The sequence below is a fragment of the Spinacia oleracea genome, chromosome 2, assembly GCF_020520425.1.
Source record: "Spinacia oleracea cultivar Varoflay chromosome 2, BTI_SOV_V1, whole genome shotgun sequence".
In the NCBI taxonomy this organism is placed as follows: domain Eukaryota; kingdom Viridiplantae; phylum Streptophyta; class Magnoliopsida; order Caryophyllales; family Amaranthaceae; genus Spinacia; species Spinacia oleracea.
The window spans coordinates 109,583,951-109,605,303 of record NC_079488.1 but is presented as its reverse complement, the minus strand read 5'-3'; the positions used below and the strand labels follow the sequence as shown (position 1 = coordinate 109,605,303).

The window sequence follows — 21,353 nt, the reverse complement described above, 5'->3', positions numbered from 1 at the left end:
ATTGCACAGGCAAAAGAGCCTAGACACCACCAGAGAGTCAAGCATGTACTTCGTAGATTTCACCTTCTACGAGAGTTCGTTGAAAGAAAAGAAGTCGAGATAAGCAAAATTGGAACTGATGACAACATATCAGATCCATTAACTAAACCTCTGCCGCAAGCGAAGCACAACTCGCACACTGCAGCTATGGGAATCAAGCATATTGGAGAATGGCTTTGATGTCTCTGTTTAATGTTTTAAAGTTTTAGAGTTTAAATCTTTGTAAAACATTATTGGTTAATCATTCACAATAAATGAAAGAAATTCATTTTTCCATTTAATTTGTGGTTTATTAAATGATGAGTCCCTTCAACTTGACGATATATTCAAGATAGACTGTCAGGACCAGTCCTGTGACTAAGAAATGTCTATCAAGTGAACTTGAATGTCAAAAGGTTGAAAATGGTCCCTAATCGGAGTTTTCTATAAAATTGGACGCATAGAAAACGTTAGACGATTAGAATGCAAGATGACTAGTAGTTCTGTTTCTTGAACTATGCAGACATGGCAATGTCATAATCATTTGCATAGATACTTACTATGGGAAGACTAGTATCGGACAAGACCTATGAAACTTTACTGTAAGAGATGAAAGTCTGTCATAAGTAAATTTCATTAAATTATTAGACACTAAATCCTCAATACCTGAGTGATTTGAGATTACTTGTTTGAGAACTGGTTGCTTTGACGTTGACCAACCGTCGCACCGTAAAAGGAGGCTATAAAGGCAACGCTCAGGTAATCACCTATCAAACGAAGTCTAATCTCAAGATCGCAAGATTGGGATTGTCCTCCCATAAATCGGGATGAGATGCTTAAAAGTTGTACAAGGCCACTCGGAGAGCTAGAAACTGTGAAATGCATGGCCGTGCTCGGATGAATCATAGGCTATGATTATCTGTTTATTTGATCAGTTGAACTCTGAAACCGAGGAACACCTCTGGACATAATAAGGATGACAACTCTTACCTTATGTTCAAGAGCAAGCATCGAGCGACAAAGGAATTAGGAAATGCACACTTGTCCCTAAGGACAAGTGGGAGACTGAAGGAAATAATGCCCTTGGTCCAAGTATGCATTCTATGTTAAGTCTAATAAATGCGGTTCAGTATTAATTAACAAGTTAATAATTCAGTGAGATCAAGTGAGCTGAATGCCTAGCTAGAGGCCGCTTCAGTTCAAGTGGAATTAATGATATTAATCCACAGCTTACTCTTGACTGAACCCGTAGGGTCACACAAATAGTACGTAAACGGATCAAGTATTTAATGGCATTAAATACTCCATCTATGAATATTCGGAACCGACGGATCTTGGTTTCAGTGGGAGCTAAGATCGTCACAGGCAAGAAATGAATACTCCGGAAACGATGATATTGCCGGAAACGGAAATATGGATCGTATCGGAAATATGAATATTATCCAAGTCGTAGATGTTGCCGGAAACGGAAACATGGTACGTATCGGAAAATATTATTGGAAATGGAAATATTACCAGAATTGGAAATATTGCCGGAAACGGAAATATTGTCAGAATCGGAAATATTACCGGAATCGGAAAATAATTCCGGAAACGGAAATATTAAATATTTGTTCGAAACGGAAATTAATTCCGGAATCGGAAATATTAAATATTGTTCGTATCGGAAATAGATTCCGGAAATGGAAATTTAATCGGAAGCGTATCGTACGAATTAGCATCGGACGAGGCCTGCCGGACGAAGGCCCAGCACGAAGCCAGGCCATCGCCCAGCAAGCACGCACGCCACAGCCCAGCGCGCACAAGGCCGCGCATGCGTGGGCCGCAATGCGTGGGCTGCTGCTCGCACGCGCATGGGCAGCCCTTGTGGCTGCCGTGTGTGTGTGAGTTTCAGCTCATGCGAGATTCCTGAATCTGCAAGAGTCAGTGTATGATTAAATGTCTATTCCTATTGGATAAATTGATTAAGTAGAATTCATGTAGAATTCTAATTCCAATTAATTCGCATCCTACTAGGATTACGATTCCTTTTCCATAACTCTATAAATAAAGGCCTAGGGCTCATAATTTATACACAAGTTTTCAAGTATTCAAAAGTGAGTTTTTGAGAGAAAATCAAACACACATCTTGCTCAAAAGTGCCGAATTTTCTGAGTACCTTAAGGGCGATTCTAGTTGGTCAATCTTAAGGCGGATCCGGACGTGCTGTGGACTTTCTACGGAGGGACGACACTTGGAGTCCTAAAAGACTTGTTCTTGTTCGGTTCGGGCGCAGCTAGGGAAGGCACGCAACAAAGAGTATGCATCTAATTATGCTATATGATTATGTGTAAATAATATGTTTTCTGGGTTAATGGTTGTTTCCGCATGATTTATGTAAATGTCATATGTATCATAACCTAACAGAGGGTTCCTGGAGCTGAGGAGAGGAACCCAGCTATGATGGCCCAATATTATCTGAATGAGGTAAGTGTTGGAAATTTTGTTTTGAGTTCCGTTTTTTTTTTGGTTTGTTGTTTTCTTCTTTCCTCATCTTTTCTCGTCCTTTCTTCTTTCCCAGGCTGTTTTCTGGTCCTCGTTCGCTTCCGAGTGTAGCTCGGTTGAGGAAAGGCAGCTGAGGAGGTATCAGGAGGCTTATGCTCGTGATATCCCTGTCTTGGACCAGAAGGCTGGGCAGCTCATGGCCGAGATGGTGGACCTCAAGCAACTGTACCTTCAGTACAGTCGTGAGGCTAGGGAAGCGGCGGAACAGATCGGGGCCGAAGTTGGGAAGCTCACTTTCCAAGTTGAAGAGGATGCTGAAAAGATAGCTTCCTTCGACAGGGAGAGGAGAGAAATGGCTGCCAAGTTTGCGAGCGAACTTGAAGAAAAAGACAGTCTTCTCAAGGAGATGACGTCTAAATTTGAGGCGGCCATTAAGCAGAGCCAGGAAGCGGAGGCGAGGCTTCAGCAGTTTATCAAGCACCGGGAGATTGTTCAGAATCAAGCTGACAAGGTGCCCGTTCTCCAGCTGAAGATCCGAGAGAAAGATGCTGCCATTCGGAAGTTGGAGCAAGAGAGAGTTGACCTCTACACTGCTGATCAGTGTAGAGAGCAATACTGGAATGGCATCCTGGGTGCTCGGCGGATGTTCGCGAAGCATATGCCTCATTTCCCTTGGAATGAGAAGGTTCCGCTCTGGATGAGGGCCCAGGATCACTTGGTGGAGTGCCAGGCCGATCGAGACGAAGCTGAAGCTGAACGCCAAGCTGCTCTTGCAGAGGCTCGGGCCCAGAAGGCGGCTTCCGAAGGTGATACTACTGCTGGGGGTTCTTCGAAGGATACCCCTCTGGGGGATGCTCCTGAGACTTCCAAGAGTTAGGGATTCGGGCAGTCGTCTTCTTCAGAGTCGGTCGGTTCCAGTTGAGGACTTCCGAACATGTGCTTGCCTTTCCCCCTTTTGCCTCGGCGCTGCGTTGTACTTATTTCTTTTTGTTTTCTTTAGTACTTCGGTAGGCCGGTATTGTCTGTTGATGGCTGCCGATTTTAACTTGTTTCATTTTGTTTTCAATTTTTGAGGTTTTTCGATGTATTTGTACTTCCCCCAAATATTGAATAAAAAATGAATGTTTGTTACTTGGCTGCTTCTTTTCAACTTGTTCTTTCGCAATTTTAGGTCTTTAAATCCGTAGATTTCTCGAGCTCCTCTTTCTGTAGACTTGCTAAAAACCTTTTGATCTTGCGAGCTCTTTAAATCCGTAGATCGGTTAAGAGACTTTTTAACTTTTGCGAGTTCTTCAAATCCGTAGATCTGCTAAGAGACTCTTTGACTTTGTGAGTTCTTCAAATCCGTAGATCTGCTAAGAGACTCTTTAGTTTTGCGAGTTCTTCAAATCCGTAGATCTGCTAAGAGACTCTTTAGTTTTGCGAGTTCTTCAAATCCGTAGATCTGCTAAGAGACTCTTTAGTTTCCAGACTCTTCAAATCCGTCGATCTGCTCAGAGGTTTGGATTGTTCTTCCGATCTCTTGTGGTTCGGAAACCTGGGCAAGAGATCGCTAGTCTGCCTCTTTAGTTATGCCTTCGGCGATCCGTGGATCTGAGCCGGAGTTTTATAACTTGATTCGAGCGACTGTTTGTTGCGAACAAATTTTATTAGGGTACCGCGAATCCGAGGATTCTGGACGATTCCCTGAAGTGTATGATTTGGTCATTTCTTGCATTTTATCAAGGAATGGGCAAAGTCAACCTGTTTTTAGTCTCGGATTGATCAGATCCGAGGCTGCATATATATATAAAGGGACAATAATTATAGAGATAAGTTTAATGAAACACATGGTGCCAATGGCTTTCCTCTTCTCATTAAACAACTTACTTGGCTTACAGACAGAGATCATACAAAATATTTCTTGAGAACATCGGTATTCCAATGGTTCTTCAGAATTGTTCCATCTAACTGTTTCAGCATATACGTGCCTGGCCTTTTTTCGGAATGGATGATGTATGGTCCTTCCCAAGTGGCTGAGAGTTTGCCATGTATCCGTCCTTTCTGAACCGAGGCGGCGTTTCTGAGTACTAGATCACCGACTTTTAGGGGTCTGGCGTTGACTCTTCGGTTGTAATGCTTGTTGACCCTCTGCAAATAGGCTGCGTTGAGTGTCCTTGCATCGTTCCGAGCTTCGTCCAGTAGATCGAGAGCTTCGGATAGAAGTTGATTGTTGCTTTCTCCTTGGAGCCCATCATACCTGTTGTATGCCTGGATCCTCAGGCTTTCTGTTCCGATTTCCACAGGAATTACAGCTTCGGATCCGTATACAAGGTGGAACGGTGTTTGCCCGGTAGCTTCTTTCTCAGTGGTCCGAAGGGACCATAGCGTTCCGGGTAGCTCTTCTAACCATTTGTTTTTGTCATCTTCGACTCTTTTCTTGAGTGCATTGAGGATGAGTTTGTTAGCAGCTTCGGCTTGCCCGTTGCTTTGTGGGTGACAGACTGCCGAGTACGCTAGGTGTATGCCGAACTGTTTGCACCACTTTTGCAACGGGGTGTTGTCGAACTGTTTCCCGTGGTCGAAGACCATCAGTCTTGGTATGCCGAACCTTGTGATGATGTTCTGCCATATGAACTTGCGGACCTGAGGTTCGGTGATGGAGGAGACAGCTTCGGCTTCGATCCATTTGCTAAAATAGTCGACTCCTACAATCAACCACTTCTTCTGGTTCGTCGCTGAGGGGAAGGGACCAATGATGTCTAACCCCCACTGTGCGAATGGTAAGGGATACAGTGTGGATTGTAGGGTTTGAGCTGGTTGATGGATGGCTGGTGCGAACTTTTGGCATTTCTCGCATTTCCTTGCCATCTGCTTTGCCTCGGAAACCATAGTGGGCCACCAGTACCCAGCCCGAAGGGCTTTGTGTGCTAATGTCCTTCCTCCAATGTGGTTTCCGCATATCCCGAGGTGGATTTCCCTTAGGATGTAGTCAGCGTCTGTTGGACCCACACATTTTAGCAGCGGAGCAGAGAATGATTTCCTCATGAGCTCCCCTTCGGCGCTGATGATGAACCATCTGTTGAATCTTTTCAGTTTTCTCGCTTGCAGCTTATCTTCGGGAAGTTCTCCCCTTTCTTTGTATGCAACTACTGCGTCCATCCAGCTAGGTTCGGTACGTAAGCTGCATACTGTGGTGGGTAGCAAGTCGATGCTTCTCTCTTGGTGAACTTCTACGTGGACCGACCTGTTTAGGTCGATGAGTGTTGAGCTTGCGAGTTTTGACAGTGCGTCTGCTTGCGTGTTCTGTCCTCGGGGAATGAGGATGACTTCAAAGGATCTTAACTTTGACGTTAAGGATTTAATTTTTGCTAAATAGGCTGTCATGCTGGGCCATTTGGCCTCATACTCCCCTCGGATCTGGTTGGCTACAAGCTGGGAATCAGTTTTGAGGCGAACATGTTCGGCCTCCAGGGATAGACAAAGCTCTATCCCTGCGATTACGGCCTCGTATTCGGCCTCGTTGTTGGTTGCTTTGAAGCCGAACTTCAATGCATACTCTATGCTTTTCCCCGTCGGGGGGATCAGTACAACTCCTGCCCCTGAGCCGTTTACTGTGGAAGATCCGTCAGTGAAGACCTCCCAAGTGCTTTTCGTATCATCCAACATTTCCTGGTATGAGCACTCGGCCAAGAAGTCTGCCAATGCTTGTGCTTTGATTGCTGTCCTCGGCTGATATTTGATGCCGAACTCTGATAGTTCGAAGGCCCAGGCAGCCAATCTTCCTGACCTCTCTATTTTGTCGAGTACTTTTTCGAGCGGTTGGTCAGTTAGCACTGTGATCTGGTGGGAGTCGAAGTATGGCCTCAGTTTTCGTGCAGCTACCACTACTGCATATGCGACTTTCTCGATGAGTGGGTACCGGGTTTCGGCCCCCGTGAGTGTTCGGCTGGTGAAGTAGATTGGCTGTTGCTTCTTTTCTTCTTCCCGAAGAAGCACTGCGCTGACGGTTCCAGGGCTAACTGCGACATATAGGTACAGGGTTTCCCCCTCCTTTGGTCTGGCCAGTGTCGGCAGTTGAGCTAGGTGGGCTCTGAGTTGCTGAAAAGCTTCTTTTTGCTCCTGTTCCCATATTAGTTCGGGATCCACTTTCCTCGGGACCCCTTTTTTCTTGACTGGTTCTGCTTCTCCTCCGGAGAGGTTCTTTGGTTTCAGTGCTTTGAAGAAGGGGGCTCCCTTGTCCGAGGCTTTTGATATGAACCTTGTTAGTGCGGCTAACCTGCCGGTTAGCCTCTGCACATCTCTCTTGGTCTTCGGCTCGGGTAAATCCAATGCCGCTTGGACTTTGTCTGGGTTCGCATCAATTCCTCTTTCGCTCACCATGAATCCGAGGAACTTCCCTGACTTCACCCCGAAGACGCATTTTTTTGGGTTCAGCTTCATGCTGTATTTCCTCAGATTTCCGAAGGTCTCTGCCAAGTCTTTGACATGGTCTTCCTCCTTGATGCTTTTTACGATGGAGTCATCCACGTAGACCTCCACATTCCTCCCTTTCTGGTCGGCGAAGACGTGGTCAACTAACCTCTGGTAGGTGGCTCCGGCATTTTTCAAGCCGAAAGGCATCATTTTGTAGTTGAACACTCCTGCGCTTGTGATGAACGCTGTCTTTGCCCTGTCATCGGGGTGCATGAATACTTGGTGGTAGCCTGAAAAGGCATCCATGAAGCTGAGCAGTGCATGGCCGCTGGTGGAGTCAACCAGTTGATCTATCCTTGGCAGGGGATAGCAGTCTTTGGGGCAGGCTCGGTTCAGATCTGTGAAATCTACGCACATTCGCCATGAGCCGTTCGCTTTCTTGACCATCACCACGTTGGCCAGCCACTTCGGATACATGCATGGTTCGATGAATCCGGCCTCTTGCAACTTTTTAACTTCCTCGGCGATGGCTTTGTTTTTCTCCGAGGAGTAATTTCTCTTTTTTTGCTTGATTGGCCGAGCTTCAGCGTTGACATCCAGCTTGTGACAAATCAGCTTCGGATTTATCCCTGGCATATCTGCTGCTGACCATGCAAAGATGTCTTTGTGATCCCTGAGTAGTCGGATCAAATCGATTCGGAGCCCCGAGCTTAGGCCCTTGCCTATTCGGACGCTCCTGTCTGAATTATCTTCGAGGAAGATATCCTCCATTTCTTGATCTGGTTCGGGAGATAGGGTTTCGGGGCGGGCATCAACTTCTGCGGGAGACAAGCTTCTCGTGCTTGCTCTTCTCCTTTTTGCCTCGCTTTCCTCTCCCTTAGCTCCCTTTCCTTCCTCGGGGCCGTCCTCCAATTTGGGTTTTCGGACAGCAGTGTGGCAGGTTCTTCTCGCCACTTCTTGATCACCTCTGATTCGTTCGGCGAATCCTGCATCCGAGACGTATATCATCAGCTGGTGGTATGTGGAGGGGACTGCTTGCATCTTGTGAATCATGGTTCTCCCCATGATTACGTTGTATACGGAGTCGCAGTCCATCACCAAAAATTCGTCCCGAAGGGTTTTTGCTGCCTGGCCTTCGCCCACTGTGACTGGCAGGGTGATCTTTCCTCGAGGGATAGCTGCGGATCCGTTGAATCCGATCAGAGGATAACTGACTTTCGTCAGTGCTTCCTCTGGTTCTTCGAGGATCAGCTGCTCGAAGCAGTTTCTGAAGATGATGTTGACGGCACTTCCTCCGTCGACTAACACTCGATGTACGTTGTGGTTGTTGAGGTCCATGGAAATGACCAGAGGATCGTCATGTTTGTACTGGAATCCGAAGCAATCATCAGCAGTGAAGGTCATGTTCGGGGGGTGTGGTTGGTTGTCTCCAACCGCGCTGAAGTTGACCCGATGGGAGAGGGCTCTTAGGTGTTTTTTGCTGGCCTGGCCAGACTTCTGTCCCCCGAACACCACTAGGATGTCATTTTTCTTGTGCCCTGTTGCTTCGTAGACCCTTTTCTGGGGTTGCTCGTGTTGTTTGCCGCTTGCGGCCTTTTCTTTTTCCTCCCTTCGGTCTAACAAGTATTGTTTCAGGTAGCCTCGGCGAACGAGGTCCTCAATGTTGTCTTTCAGCGAGTTGCATTCTTCGGTATGGTGACCGAAGTCATCATGGAACTCGCACCATTTGTTCTTGTTTCTCCGAGCTGGGTTGGACTTGAGCTTCCCAGGTAGTTTCCACTTTTCGTCATTTCTATTGAGGCTGAATATCTCCTTTCGGGGCAGAGCTAGTGGAGTGTAGTTGGTGTACTTGGGTTGAAGTTCACCCCTTCTCCCGTCTTTCTTCGGGCTTATCTCTCTAGCTCCTACTTTCTCTTTCCCCTTCCTTGAGCCGCCCTCGGGCTTGCTCTGAGTATTCTTTGTGTCTCTCGGATCCGACGATCCTTTCAGTCTTGCAGCGGCCTTGTTGAACTCTTCGGTTCTGATGAACGCATCAGCCATTTGGAGCACGTCAGCTATTCTGGAGGGGTTCTTCATTGAGAGTTCGTCACGGAACTTCCCTTCCTGGAGCGCGTGCTTCAAGGCGAAGATGGCCACGTCTGGCTGCAAGTTTGGTATGTTTGTTGATTCCTTCATGAATCTGGCCATGAATTCTCTCAGACTTTCGTCTCTTTCTTGTTGGATTGAGGTCAGTTCTGCTGTGGTTCGCTCGGGGCGATTGTTGCTCACGAACTGTGTGCAGAATCTCTTTTTCAGCTTTTTCCAACTCTTGATCGATCCCTTCGGCAGCGATCTAAACCACTCTCCCGCCACTCCGGTTAGCGTGGTTGGGAAATATTTACACCAGCATGCTTCGGAGTAGGGACTCAAGAACATCTGCTGCTCGTAGGAGATGACATGATCCCTCGGATCTGTGATTCCGCTGTAGGTTAGGTGAGCTGGCAGTCTTACCTTCGGTATTTCTTCCATGATCAGCTCGTCCGAGAAAGGGGATGACGTAGGAGTCATGATTCTTTTCCCGAGTCTAGCCCTGATGCCTTCGTTTGCCGAGGCTCTGTGATTAGAACGTTCGGGCGTACGATGGGGGCTAGGGGTTCGATCATGCCTCCCGTCTCTTCTTCTTTCTCGGCTACTGACCTCGGGTCGCTCGCCAGATCTGCTCGATTCACCTACCCCGAGTCTCGTATGGATCGAAGGTCTTAACCTTGAGTGGACCGAGGGCCTCAACCTGCTGAGTACCGAGCTTCGGATCCGAGGATTACGAGTAGTTGATTCGCTTTGGAGAGCTGTTGGAGTAGGCGATGGTCTCGCAAACCAATCTGGTTGCTGTTGTGCCCTTTTTTGGGTGTCCCACGTGCTTTCCATCCACCTCGACGTCAAGTGTGTACCTGTCAAGGGAAGGAGTTCTCGTTCGGGTCTGGACACTTCCACACTGGGTGGCTCGTTCAGCCTTCGCCTGGTCCTCCTCTCTTCTCTGCGGTCATTTGCCAGTCCTTGCTGCTTCTCATTGAAGAGGAAGTTTTGCATGATGGTCATGGCCGCAGTGAGCTCTTCCCTAGTTGGAATCGGAGGTCCTGCATTTGTGGCGGTCGTAGCTCTGCTTGGCTGTGACCTCGCCATCGATTGAGGGTGCCCCTCTTGGTCAGATTCTGAATCTGACCGCACCATCATATCGTCGTCATTGTTGTTAACAACATCGTTCACCATTTTCGCGGAAAGAGGTGATTGATGTCTTTCAAAGGCTTTGAAGTGTTCTTCCCCACAGACGGCGCCAAATTGTTCCGGTGTTGTAAAGATGGAAACAATGGGCTTCGAATGAAGGCCCTTTTGTATGTGTTGAAGATCTTGCTTGTTTGAATGAGTGGAATCCGAATTCACCTGCACAAGAGCAAAGTCACTAGCCTCGGGGGTGTTTCCGAGGAAAGCCCCTCCGATGCCTAAGTAAGAATGATGCTCGGATTCTAGAGAGAAGTTCTCTAGAAGAGTAGTCTTAAGGCGGTAAATTGGACGTACCTTGAGGTGTGAGCCTTGGCGGCCTATTTATAGTGTTTGCATAATAAATGCCCATAGGTCATTTATTGCTATTGGGCCTTGGGCCTTGATGGATGGCTGACTAGCCATTGGTGGGTTTGATGCTGTTTGATTAGAGCCATTGGGCTTTGGACTTAGTGGCCCAATTGAGAATCAATTGGGAGCCCAAACACTAACTGCTTATCTAACTGCTGTCTTCAATTCTTATCTTTACATATGGTGATATGGTACGTACGTTCTAGCTTGTATCTCACACCTTTTACTTTGTAGTTTACTCGAATTAGTTTTTATCATGTGACATGCACTGCTTTATTAGTTTCAAATTTTGGTTATATTGTCTTCGTATGTAGGAAATCAAGAACGGAAATATTAAAACAATAGAAAAGGATGTGTTTTGGAGTTTAATGAAATTGGAAGTGGATTGTGTAACAAATAAAATAGTTTCAGGGGATAAACCTACGACGAGGTAAGATTTGTCTGAGTTGAGTTGAACTGAGGAAGTTCACGAGTTTGGGCCTGATTTGCATATTAACATCTGCGATACAAAGAAAGTAAGCTTGCCCGGGATTTCGCCGGAAAAATCCTTTTGGATGCCTAAGTTAGCAAGTGTACAGAGATGATTGTTAATTCTCAATATGATAGGTGGGTGTAATAAATGTCACGTATTTTGTCATAATGGAGAATGTTAGAATTTATAGGAGCATTTAATTCTTAACTTTTGGGCTTTCTTGGCTTTTGGGCCTAACGGATTGGGACCTCGCTTTAGCCCTGCATTTAGTCTTCGAGTCATCAATCGCTCATATCGATCATGAGAATTCCTTATTTGCGACTTGGGCTGCCAGCATGTATAGGCCTCAAGAAGCAAATGATCCCAAAGAGGGGAAGCCGATTTGAGCAATAAAAAGTTAAAAACTAAGGGGGAGTTTCGTTGAGGAGGAAGTATAACTCAATATTTGATATGTATTTCAAAATATATATCACCCCAATAAATGATAAAGTAGGCTAAAGACAAACGCTAAATGACAATTTTTTTTTTTTTGAAATTGACATCTGTTTTTGGAAGATGGCATCCATTTTTCCAAAATGGCATTTGTTTTTTGAAAAATGGTAGCTGCTTTAATGTTTGTCTTATCCTTATTTTGTCGTTTAGTAGGGTGATATATATCTTGAAATACATATCAGATATTGGCCTCTCCGCCCTCTTTGATTGGGGGTGTTCAAGAGAGGGAAAGGGAATCAACCCTCTCATTCCCTTTGTTGTACAAATAATGTTTCTTTACAATTGCGTGGTACGGAATAATTTCCTTTCTATAGTGCTAGTTTTGGCCGGTCGTAATATTAGTATTGGTGCTAAAACCAAAAGATATGTATACATGTTGAATATGAATGCTCATACTATGCACTTCTTTTGTTAGTTTCATTCCTTTCTTTCTTTGTCGTGTAAGAGGAACATGAATACGACACGTCGACAAAGAAGGAAAGCCATCAATAATCTTTCTCAATAATTAGCTATAAAATTCACCCCTCGATTCACAATACAAAATTTGTTTTAGATCTTTTCAATAGACAACAAAAATAAATATCAAACACATTGTTCACGTAGTTATTGTTTGGGCTCCCAATTGATTCTCAATTGGGCCACTAAGTCCAAAGCCCAATGGCTCTAAACAACAGCATCAAACCTACCAATGGCTAGTCAGCCATCCTTCAAAGCCCAAGGCCCAATGGCAATAAATTATCTATGGGTATTTATTATGCAAACACTATAAATAGGCCGCCAAGGCTCACACCTCAAGGTACGTCCAGTTTATCGCCTTAAGACTACTCTTCTAGAGAACTTCTCTCTAGAATCCGAGCATCGTTCTTACTTAGGCATCGGAGGGGCTTTCCTCGGAAACACCCCGAGGCTAGTGACTTTGCTCTTGTGCAGGTGAATTCGGACTCGACTCATTCAAGCAAGCAAGATCTTCAACACATACAAAAGGGCCTTCATTCGAAGCCCATTGTTTCCATCTCTACAACACCGGAACAGTTATCATAGAGTCATAGATCATTTTAGTAAAGTCTATATTAAAGTTAATTTCAATATCAAATGGTAATGGACATGTAATCGCATTATTTTTTATATGGCTCATAAAAAACAAGTACAGTAAATAAAAATGACGGAATTGAAAGAAATTAGACAAAGTAGTGTTCCATTTTGCTATTTCCACATCAATGGTACGTACTTCGGTCGACCTACTAAAAATACCAACAACTTTTGGAACCATGTTCATCAAGCTCTATGGTGATGTTTGGTTGCACATGAAAAGTTTCTTTGTATTTGCAATTCACGTGTATTTTAACTTTCTAGGAATTGCGTATTCTTGTTTGGTTGAACATAAGAAGTTAGAATTCCTATGGGAAGTTCTACTTACCTAGGGAGGACTAGGTAAGCAACTTCTCCAATTTTGGAGGAAGTTTCATTTCCTATGCACATGTCAACCACACAACCACTTTGCTCTTCACTTCCTAGGAAATGAAACTTCTCATGTATTAGAGTGTCAACCAAACTAGCCCTATATGGCTATATCTCTTTCCCATTTTAGCAAGTAAGGCAATTTGTTTTTATTATATAAGGGAATTTCTGAAGTGGCATAATCATATGGGGTCGTTTCGATATAATTTTTACGCTTGTAAAACTAGCATATTCCTCCGTTCCTTTTTGTTATTTACGTTTTGTATTATACGCTCGATTTAACGATTAATTAACGTGCATTGAGATTCCTCTAATTTTTTATTTATTTAAATAAGTCAAATGACGTTTGTTTGTAATGTTTTCACTTTTATATATAAAAAAAAAACTAACATTGAGAAAATTAGAAAGATTAGTGCCCAAATAGAAAAGTACGAGAGATTAAATCTAATGAATTTAATTAGTTAAAATATTTGGTACACAAATTCTGATAGAATATTAATAAGTCATTTATGTGATACTCCTTCCGTCCCGGAATACTCGTAACGTTTTGACTGGACACGCTTGACAATGCACAATTTTGATCACCAATATCTTTAACTACATAAGTACATATTATAAAAACTTATAAAATATTAATATTTTGAAAATATACATTAAGATGAAGTCAACAATATATTATATATTATATATTAAAATTTGTTTTCATATATTTGAAATAAAATAGGGGGTCAAAGTGGATTATGTAAATAGCGAAAAAGTCAAAATGTTTCGAGTATTACGAAACGGAGGAAGTAATATAATAAATAAAACGGATACCCGAAATGAAATACGCAACGAAGAAAAGAGACTGGGGAATTACAAATTAAAATGGCAAATTACGAAGTACTCGCGCCAACAACGAGTCTACACTCTACACAAACACTTAGCTACTAGTACTCCGTATTAAGTGATTGCACTAAAACAACAACATTATGAACTAAAACTCTAAAACTAACACAATTATGCATGTTATGTCAAACACCACAAATTTGATTCACACCATAAGAGACCTTCTTGCACAAAAATCACCAAGAAAAGCCCTTCTTCTCTATCCCCAGTTTCGCCGCCAAAAAGAATGCAATTCAGGAGTAATCCCTTTAATCCTTAAAGCTTGTTCTAATCTTTCATTGTTAAATCATGGGAAATCTCTTCACGCTGAATCATTGAAACACGGGGTTGATATTGATGTTACAATCGGAACCTCGTTGTTGGGTATGTACGCAAAATGCAGGGACATTATATATGCACGCAAGGTGTTTGATTATATGCCTCAGAGAAATGTGACCACATGGAATGCAATGGTAGCTGGGTACTTGTTTTCTGGAGATTCTGCATCTGCATTGTCGTTGTTTAAGGCTATGCCGGAGAGGACAGTGGTTACATGGAATGAAATGATTCGTGGGTTTGCGAAGATTGGGAATATGGCTATGGCTAGGGAGTTGTTTGATGAGGTTCCAGTGAAGATGAAGACTGTTGTAACTTGGACTGTGATGGTTGATGGGTATGCTAGGAATGGGTTAATGGGGGATGCAAGGGAAGTATTGGAGGTTATGCCGAAAAGAAACTGTTTTGTTTGGTCAGTGATGATTTCGGGGTATTGCAAGATGGGTGAAGTTGAGGAAGCCAAGGGTATATTTAATCGAACTCCCGTAAGGAACTTGGTGATTTGGAATTCATTAGTGTCTGGGTTGGCTCGAAATGGGTTTTGTGAAGAAGCGATTGTAGCATATAGAGAAATGCAGGTGGACGGGTTTGAGCCTGATGAAGTGACGGTAACCAGTGTGTTATCTGCTTGTTCGCAGTTGGGTTGTTTGGAGGTTGGTAAAGGGGTTCATTCATTGATTTTTGAGAAGGGGATTGAGCTTAACCACTTTGTTCTCAACGGATTAGTTGACATGTATGCAAAATGTGGTGATTTGAATACTGCAAGGTCGATTTTTGAGGGGATGAGTCGAAGGAATCACAGTTGCTGGAATTCTATGATTACTGGTTTAGCTGTTCATGGAAAATGTCAGGAATCTGTTGAACTCTTTTATCAGATGGAGGATGCTGGTGTGAAGCCAGATGTAATATCTTTTCTTTCTGTTCTTTCAGCTTGTGCTCATGGTGGGCTTTTGCAAGAAGGTTTAAACATATTCTCGAAGATGGAAAAGTACGGACTAAAACCAGGAGTTAAGCACTATGGTTGCGTTATAGACCTATTGGGAAGAGGAGGGAGGTTAAAGGAGGCATTTGATTTGGTCAAGAGTATGCCTATGAGACCAAATGATGCAATTTGGAGAACACTACTTGGAGCTTGTCGGGTTCATTCAGAAGCCACTTTGGCTGAGGAGGCACTCGAAGAAAGTAGCCACATTGATTCTAGAAATTCACATTATGTTCTCATGTCCAACATCTATGCTGATTCAGAACAATGGGAGAAGGCTGAGGAAATAAGAACTGCCATGATTGACAAAAGCTAAAACTCCTGCATCTAGGGCTCCGTTTGGTTGGGTGTAAAACATTTTTAGTGTAAAATGATTTTCATGGAAAACAATTTACAACGGTAAACACAATTCCACAATTAGTTATCCGTTGTTTGGTTTCCATGTAAGAAAGATGATGAAATGAAAGAGAAAGTAAGCAGTTAGTGCGAGGAGTGTACAAGAGAGATGAGGAAAAGGAAGGAAAGCAGTTTTCCTTTCATTTTGAAGGGAAAATGGTTTTCCATTATTGAGAGAACAATTTTACTCCTAGGGAAAATGGTTTTACACTCCTTTGCAAACCAAACAATGTAAAATTGAAAATAGAGGAAAACTGTTTTCCATGAAAATGTTTTAAGCCTTACCAAATAGAGCCCTAGGTCATTCATGTTCCTTAGTGAAAAAGCAGCTTTTCACCTGTGAGTCAGTTATCTGTGATCTGTCTATAAATGATATTTCCACTGAAGCTCTTTATAGATAAATACAGACTGTTGCAAAATGAGTAGTTGATCATTGTTCACCTTGTCTGATGAAGCTAGCAGTCAGACCTGATAAACATTCTGCACTCGAGAAGGTCTAAATTTGTGACTTGAACTTTTTATGTCTACTTTACAATATGTTTAGTCCTCTACTAAACTGCATGATGAAGAAGGAAATGATCCTCCATTGTGGCATTTGTTGGACTCCTTTGAACTAGCCAACTCAAACAATACGGAAAGATTGAGCTATTCGTTTCAGATCCTGGTAATTTCTCTTCCATTGAAGACCTGCATCAATGATAGAATCATATGAAAAAAAATGTAGTTTGGCTTCCTGAAATGTATGAAAGAATTGTCCACCAACAGAGGTTGCCTACCACTTCCAGTAACACAGAATAGATAAAGCCGATTTCCAGCTGCAGTAGCTGTGATAAAAACATGAGGTGGCTCCAATTCATACTGGTAATATCTTCTTCCTGAATGCTCTGCTACTTCCATGCTTAAAACTTTCCCTTCTACATTTTCTCCTGTTACTTCTGGTCCAAAGGCACTAATCACCTTCTCAGGTGTTCCAATTTCTTGGATTGTGGTATTGTCCCCAAGTACTGTGCACATAAAAGTAAATAATAATTGATCCTAGTATGTGGATGCAATACAGTTGGGTGTTTATTTCAGCCGAAGTGTTGTTTTCCTGTTATTATAGTTATGCTGATACTTACAATAACAATGCCAATGTGCAGGGATACTCACCATCTGAAAATCTACGGACAGGAGCAACTATGACAAATAAACGGCCTTGTTTGGGGTTTGCAAATCTGAGATCAATTTCTGTGCCGCCTAGGTCTGCAATAGATACAGGAACCTGCATATGTGATCACAAAACAACTTCAGGGAAATTATTCTGTAAGGGTATTGAACTTTATATTTTATTTTATTTTATTTTATTGACAATACAGTTTGTGTTAAATATTTAAATAGTCAAAGCAAGCTTAGTCCTAATGAAAATGGTTGATTTTCTTTACCTCGTCCCAGTCTCCAGAGACTTTGAAAAGGTAAGGAATAATGGGACTCCACCCAACCCCATGGCCTCCAGACTTGTCATCTGGCCTCTGGTATGTTCTCCAACCTGTCTGAGCGTTCTATGGCTTATTAGCATCTTATCAACTAGCAATATAATTATTCAGAAGTTTTAGGAATATAATTGCTTTATTGGATATTACAAATATGAAACCAATTCTGTCATGATTTTCAGTTGGAACTGTGACCATGCATCTTAAATTGAGAAGGATTTATTTTAGGATGCCACCTTTGTTCTCATTTTCTATGGTCCGTAATATTACTGTAAACAAGGTTAGACTTATGATAGTAGTGATGCTTAGAGTTTACTGGTCACATGAAACATGTAACTTACTTGCACACCGACTTTTCAACAATGTTAACCATCCAAGACCAAAACCTACTACATGTTGTCTTCTTTGCTGCAAAGAGTGTCTATCCCTGCAGTAGCCAGGGCAAACCCCATAGGTAGAGACTTACATAAAAGAGATAGGAAAATCTGGCTTTGTAATTTCCTTCATAATCAAATTGCATTAGTAATCTAAACAACCTCTTTGTGCAAATACAGGGTATTTAGTGTTCATCGGTTTGTTTTCACAAATTTTACAGGGTATTTAGTGTTCATTGGTTTGTTTTCACAAATTTACAGGGTACATAGTGTTCATTGGTTTGTTTTCACAAATTTGCATACATATTCCCCACGAAATATGCAGCAATGAACAACTTTCAGCTTCATAACAAACTCATTGCTGCTATTTAAACCACAGTCGTATGCTGTCAAGCAGTCACACCAAAAGTAGTGCATGACCAGTATATTCTCAAGTGCCTACATGATAAGTACATGGATGCTATTTTCTTTCACTCAATGTAGTTGTCCTAGAGTCATTAGCTAATAGCTATAACAAAATGGAAAGAATTGATCAATTGGTTGTGCAATTGCAGACCTCTCTCCAGCAACTTCAAATTTGTGGATGTGGCAAACTGAAAGACTATTCCTCTGCACCACAGAACATCTCAGTTTTTGAGGATTACAAACTGAGCATGCTGAAGAGCTGTATTGGTCGCACATTATGGATGATAACGATGTTTATTACTTATTCGATACACCTAACTGGGATGAACTGGCTTGACAGGTTGTAAGTCTTTTTTTTTGTTTGTTCTGTTACATCCTTCGTGAAAGATCTAAACCCTAATTTTCCTTCTTTTTTGGTATTACTTTTCCAGGAATGGAGATCCTTGATTCAGTCTTTCAACAAGCTTAGCCATCACATTCACCAAAGATTTTTTTATGTTCTATGTTCTATCAGCCTAATGAATTATGCATTTTATGTTTCTGAAGCAAATTTAGAAGCTGAACTTGCCTGGTCAGATATTATGAGGTAACAACTAACAACATCTCAATTGCTAATATGCTTAAACTGTATCCCCAAACAATTTTGTTTGCAAGAACTAATCAAGTAATTGCTTTGTTCTCTTTACGTGGTGATCTGGTCTGATTTTTCTACTTTTTGGTCTGGCCTGATCTGTTCTGGATGTTTTCGGTGAGTGCTTTTTGCTTTTTTCTGGTCTGATTTTTCTAGTTTCTGGTCTTGTGTTCATTTCTTATCCTGAGACCTTTCTCTTCAATTAATGTGGATATGAAAATGAACTTGATCATAAGATTATATTCTTGTTTATGGTCTTTCTTTCTCTCTTTCTACTGATTTCTCTTTTTGAAATAAGTTTCTATGCACTTGGAGAATATTCTGGCCATGTACTTTTGTTCATATTTTACCATGAGAAAATTGTCTGAGTAATTGTCAGATGATGAGCAGAAGAAAATATATTGTCTAATTAAGTAAAAAAGCAAAAACTACAAGAAATTAGCACACAAAAGCAATTTAACCTTGTTCATCCGGCTCAGATAATCCAGGTACTCTTCCTGCTAGAGGCCCTTGCTTAATTACAGCCAAACCCGGTGCTGGAAATCCAAAAGCTGTTACAGAGGTAACCAGAGGAACAAACCCAGATTGCAGAACTAGTGATCTTCTCTTCAATAATCCAGAAACAAGCTTCTCATGATCATCTCTGTCATTGGAAGATGTCTCTTCTAGAACAAAGTCGTTCCGAATTTGTAGGTTACAATTAAGACCATGTTTTCGCCGATAAGTATTTGAGGCGATACAAGAAGAGCTACTGAACATAGTTGATGCCATTTTTCTCTGGTAGTAGTATTACAGGAACAGGTTACAGGAAACTTGAGGGGAATTATCAATTATGTATAAGTTAATGTTGATGATTGGTTGTAATGCAGATATTTGTTTCTTATGCTCTGATTTTATCTGCAAATTTTGTGTGTTGCTGATATATTGTAATCTGTTTGAGGTTTAAGTGGAGAATTCTGCTACAAATTGGAAATGTTCTTATTTCCTAATTCTTATTGGGTGTGTGTACCATATTGTTGTGGACAGTACATGAGGATAGGAAGTTGAGTAAACAACATCTAAGTTGTCTTATGTTCCATCCTTGCTGACCTGACACGTGGAACATATTATCTCTTCCTTTTATACTCTTACAAGTTACAGTAGAAAATTTCATCACAGTGGCATATTTGTAAATATGTATCACAATATACAATCTAAATAATTGAATTTACAGGTCTACATAAAGAATAATCACTCACATTTTGCTTTGATTGGTTTTTGTTTTGATAAACCTAATACCTTTAAACTTGGAAACTGAGTGGAAAAAACTAAAGTTGCATTGAACCTTAAAGTGTTTTCAATGTTACTCTTTAACACTTAACAACATCGCTAAAGACCTTAGATCTCTGATTGACATAATGGTTGAAAACAATATTGGCGCTAGTTATTCGCTCGGGCGATACATTAAATTATTTATATATATACAAAAAAAAACATATCAATAACATATAAATTTCATTATTTTACATGCGAAGTGTATAATTTAAGAAGACAATTTGGTAAACCAATTTTTTGATTAATTTACTTGATTTGTATAAATTTTTTTTTTAACTTCATTTATACTTATAGTAAGACGTTTAAAATATTTAAAATTGTATGGTTTACATTTTGAGAGGAAAAAACATACTTCCTCCGTTTCTTATTACATGACACAACGTGATATTTGAAACTATTCACACGAGTTCCTTTGACTTTCTTTATGATTTATATTTAAGAAAAAAAATAGTCACGTGGGGTATTATTAGATTCGTATTAATGAATATTTTTTTAAATATCAACTTTTTTTTTTAATCCATAGTTGAATATATTAATGTTTGAAATCGTACATTGGCAAACGTGATTAAAAAGTTGTGCCATTTAAAAAAGAACCGAGGAAGTAGTATTTAATAAGCAAAAAGAGAAGTGCTTCTAGTTCTAGTTATTCGATTTATTTTACCTGAACTTATATTATTTTAACTTATTTGAACTTTTCTTATCTTATACTGTACTCCTTAGGAACTTATGTTATTGGAAAAAACTTGTTATGTCCGAAATAAACTTATTTGTATGTGAAACTTGTTAAACACATTTCTCCTAAATTTATAGTATTTGAGATAAGTCAAAATAAGAACATAATACAAATTCTTATTTGCAAATGGTATACAATATATATTGTACACCAAAATAAAATGTAGCTCAAAATACTTAAAACTTACCCTTATATATATGTAAAAGTTATCTAATATTTTGTGATAAATTTTTTCATTTTAATGAAAATTATTTCTTCAAAGTCACTAATAATGTATACTTCATCCGTTTCTTATTACATGACACAATGATTGTTGACACTATTTACACGAGGTCCTTTGACTTTCTTTTGTGATTTACATTTAAGAAAAAATATAGTCATACGGGGTCTTATTAGATTCGTACTAATGAATATTTTTTAATATCAACTTCTTATAATTTTTTTTTATCCATGAAGATATTAATATTTGAAATCGTGCATTGGCAAACGTGTCTACAAAATTTGTCATTTAAAAAAGAACAGAGGAAGTAAAATAAATCAGCCCTTTAAAATGTTTATCTACCAACTTTTTTTATAATATAAAATTACTCAAAATATATTAAAAGGAACAAAAAAAATAGGTAAAAATTATAATTTTTTTTGTAAAAGTTATTCTGGTGTACAATACATTTACTATACACTTTGTACATGCAAAGCCTTTTGCGAACATGATCGGGCTAGCTTGGATTAGGTGCCGCCTAGACCTGGCAAAACTGACCCGGCCCCGAAAACTTTCTGGATTGATTTGATCTGTAACTTGAAATTGATCCGAAACGACGACTCGAAACCGACCCAGAAGTGAATTTGACCTGAAATGACTTGATACCCGAACGTCCCGAACCGATCTTCACCCGAAATCGAATTATCCCGAACTGAAAATCA

General features: G+C 41.0%; 3 protein-coding genes across 3 annotated transcripts; 2 read left to right on the top strand and 1 right to left on the bottom strand.

The window, feature by feature from the left end:
- Positions 1–2,429: 2,429 nt before the first annotated feature.
- On the top strand, positions 2,430–3,510 carry LOC130468096 (uncharacterized). The gene is made up of 2 exons (XM_056837790.1): positions 2,430–2,484; positions 2,579–3,510. Exons 1-2 carry the CDS (start codon positions 2,458–2,460, stop codon positions 3,377–3,379), a joined length of 828 nt encoding a protein of 275 aa, XP_056693768.1. The 5' UTR covers positions 2,430–2,457; the 3' UTR covers positions 3,380–3,510.
- A 10,303-nt stretch (positions 3,511–13,813) lies between these two features.
- Positions 13,814–15,982, top strand: LOC110782050 (pentatricopeptide repeat-containing protein At3g21470). Its single transcript, XM_021986112.2, has one exon. It carries the CDS (start codon positions 13,927–13,929, stop codon positions 15,424–15,426), a length of 1,500 nt encoding a protein of 499 aa, XP_021841804.1. The 5' UTR covers positions 13,814–13,926; the 3' UTR covers positions 15,427–15,982.
- On the bottom strand, positions 15,855–19,404 carry LOC110782051 (psbP domain-containing protein 4, chloroplastic). The gene is made up of 5 exons (XM_021986113.2): positions 18,847–19,404; positions 16,928–17,031; positions 16,656–16,767; positions 16,283–16,510; positions 15,855–16,193 (listed from the first exon to the last, which is right to left on the bottom strand). The coding sequence occupies exons 1-5, from the start codon at positions 19,154–19,156 to the stop codon at positions 16,129–16,131; spliced, it is 819 nt and encodes a 272-aa protein (XP_021841805.1). The 5' UTR covers positions 19,157–19,404; the 3' UTR covers positions 15,855–16,128.
- Positions 19,405–21,353: the final 1,949 nt, after the last annotated feature.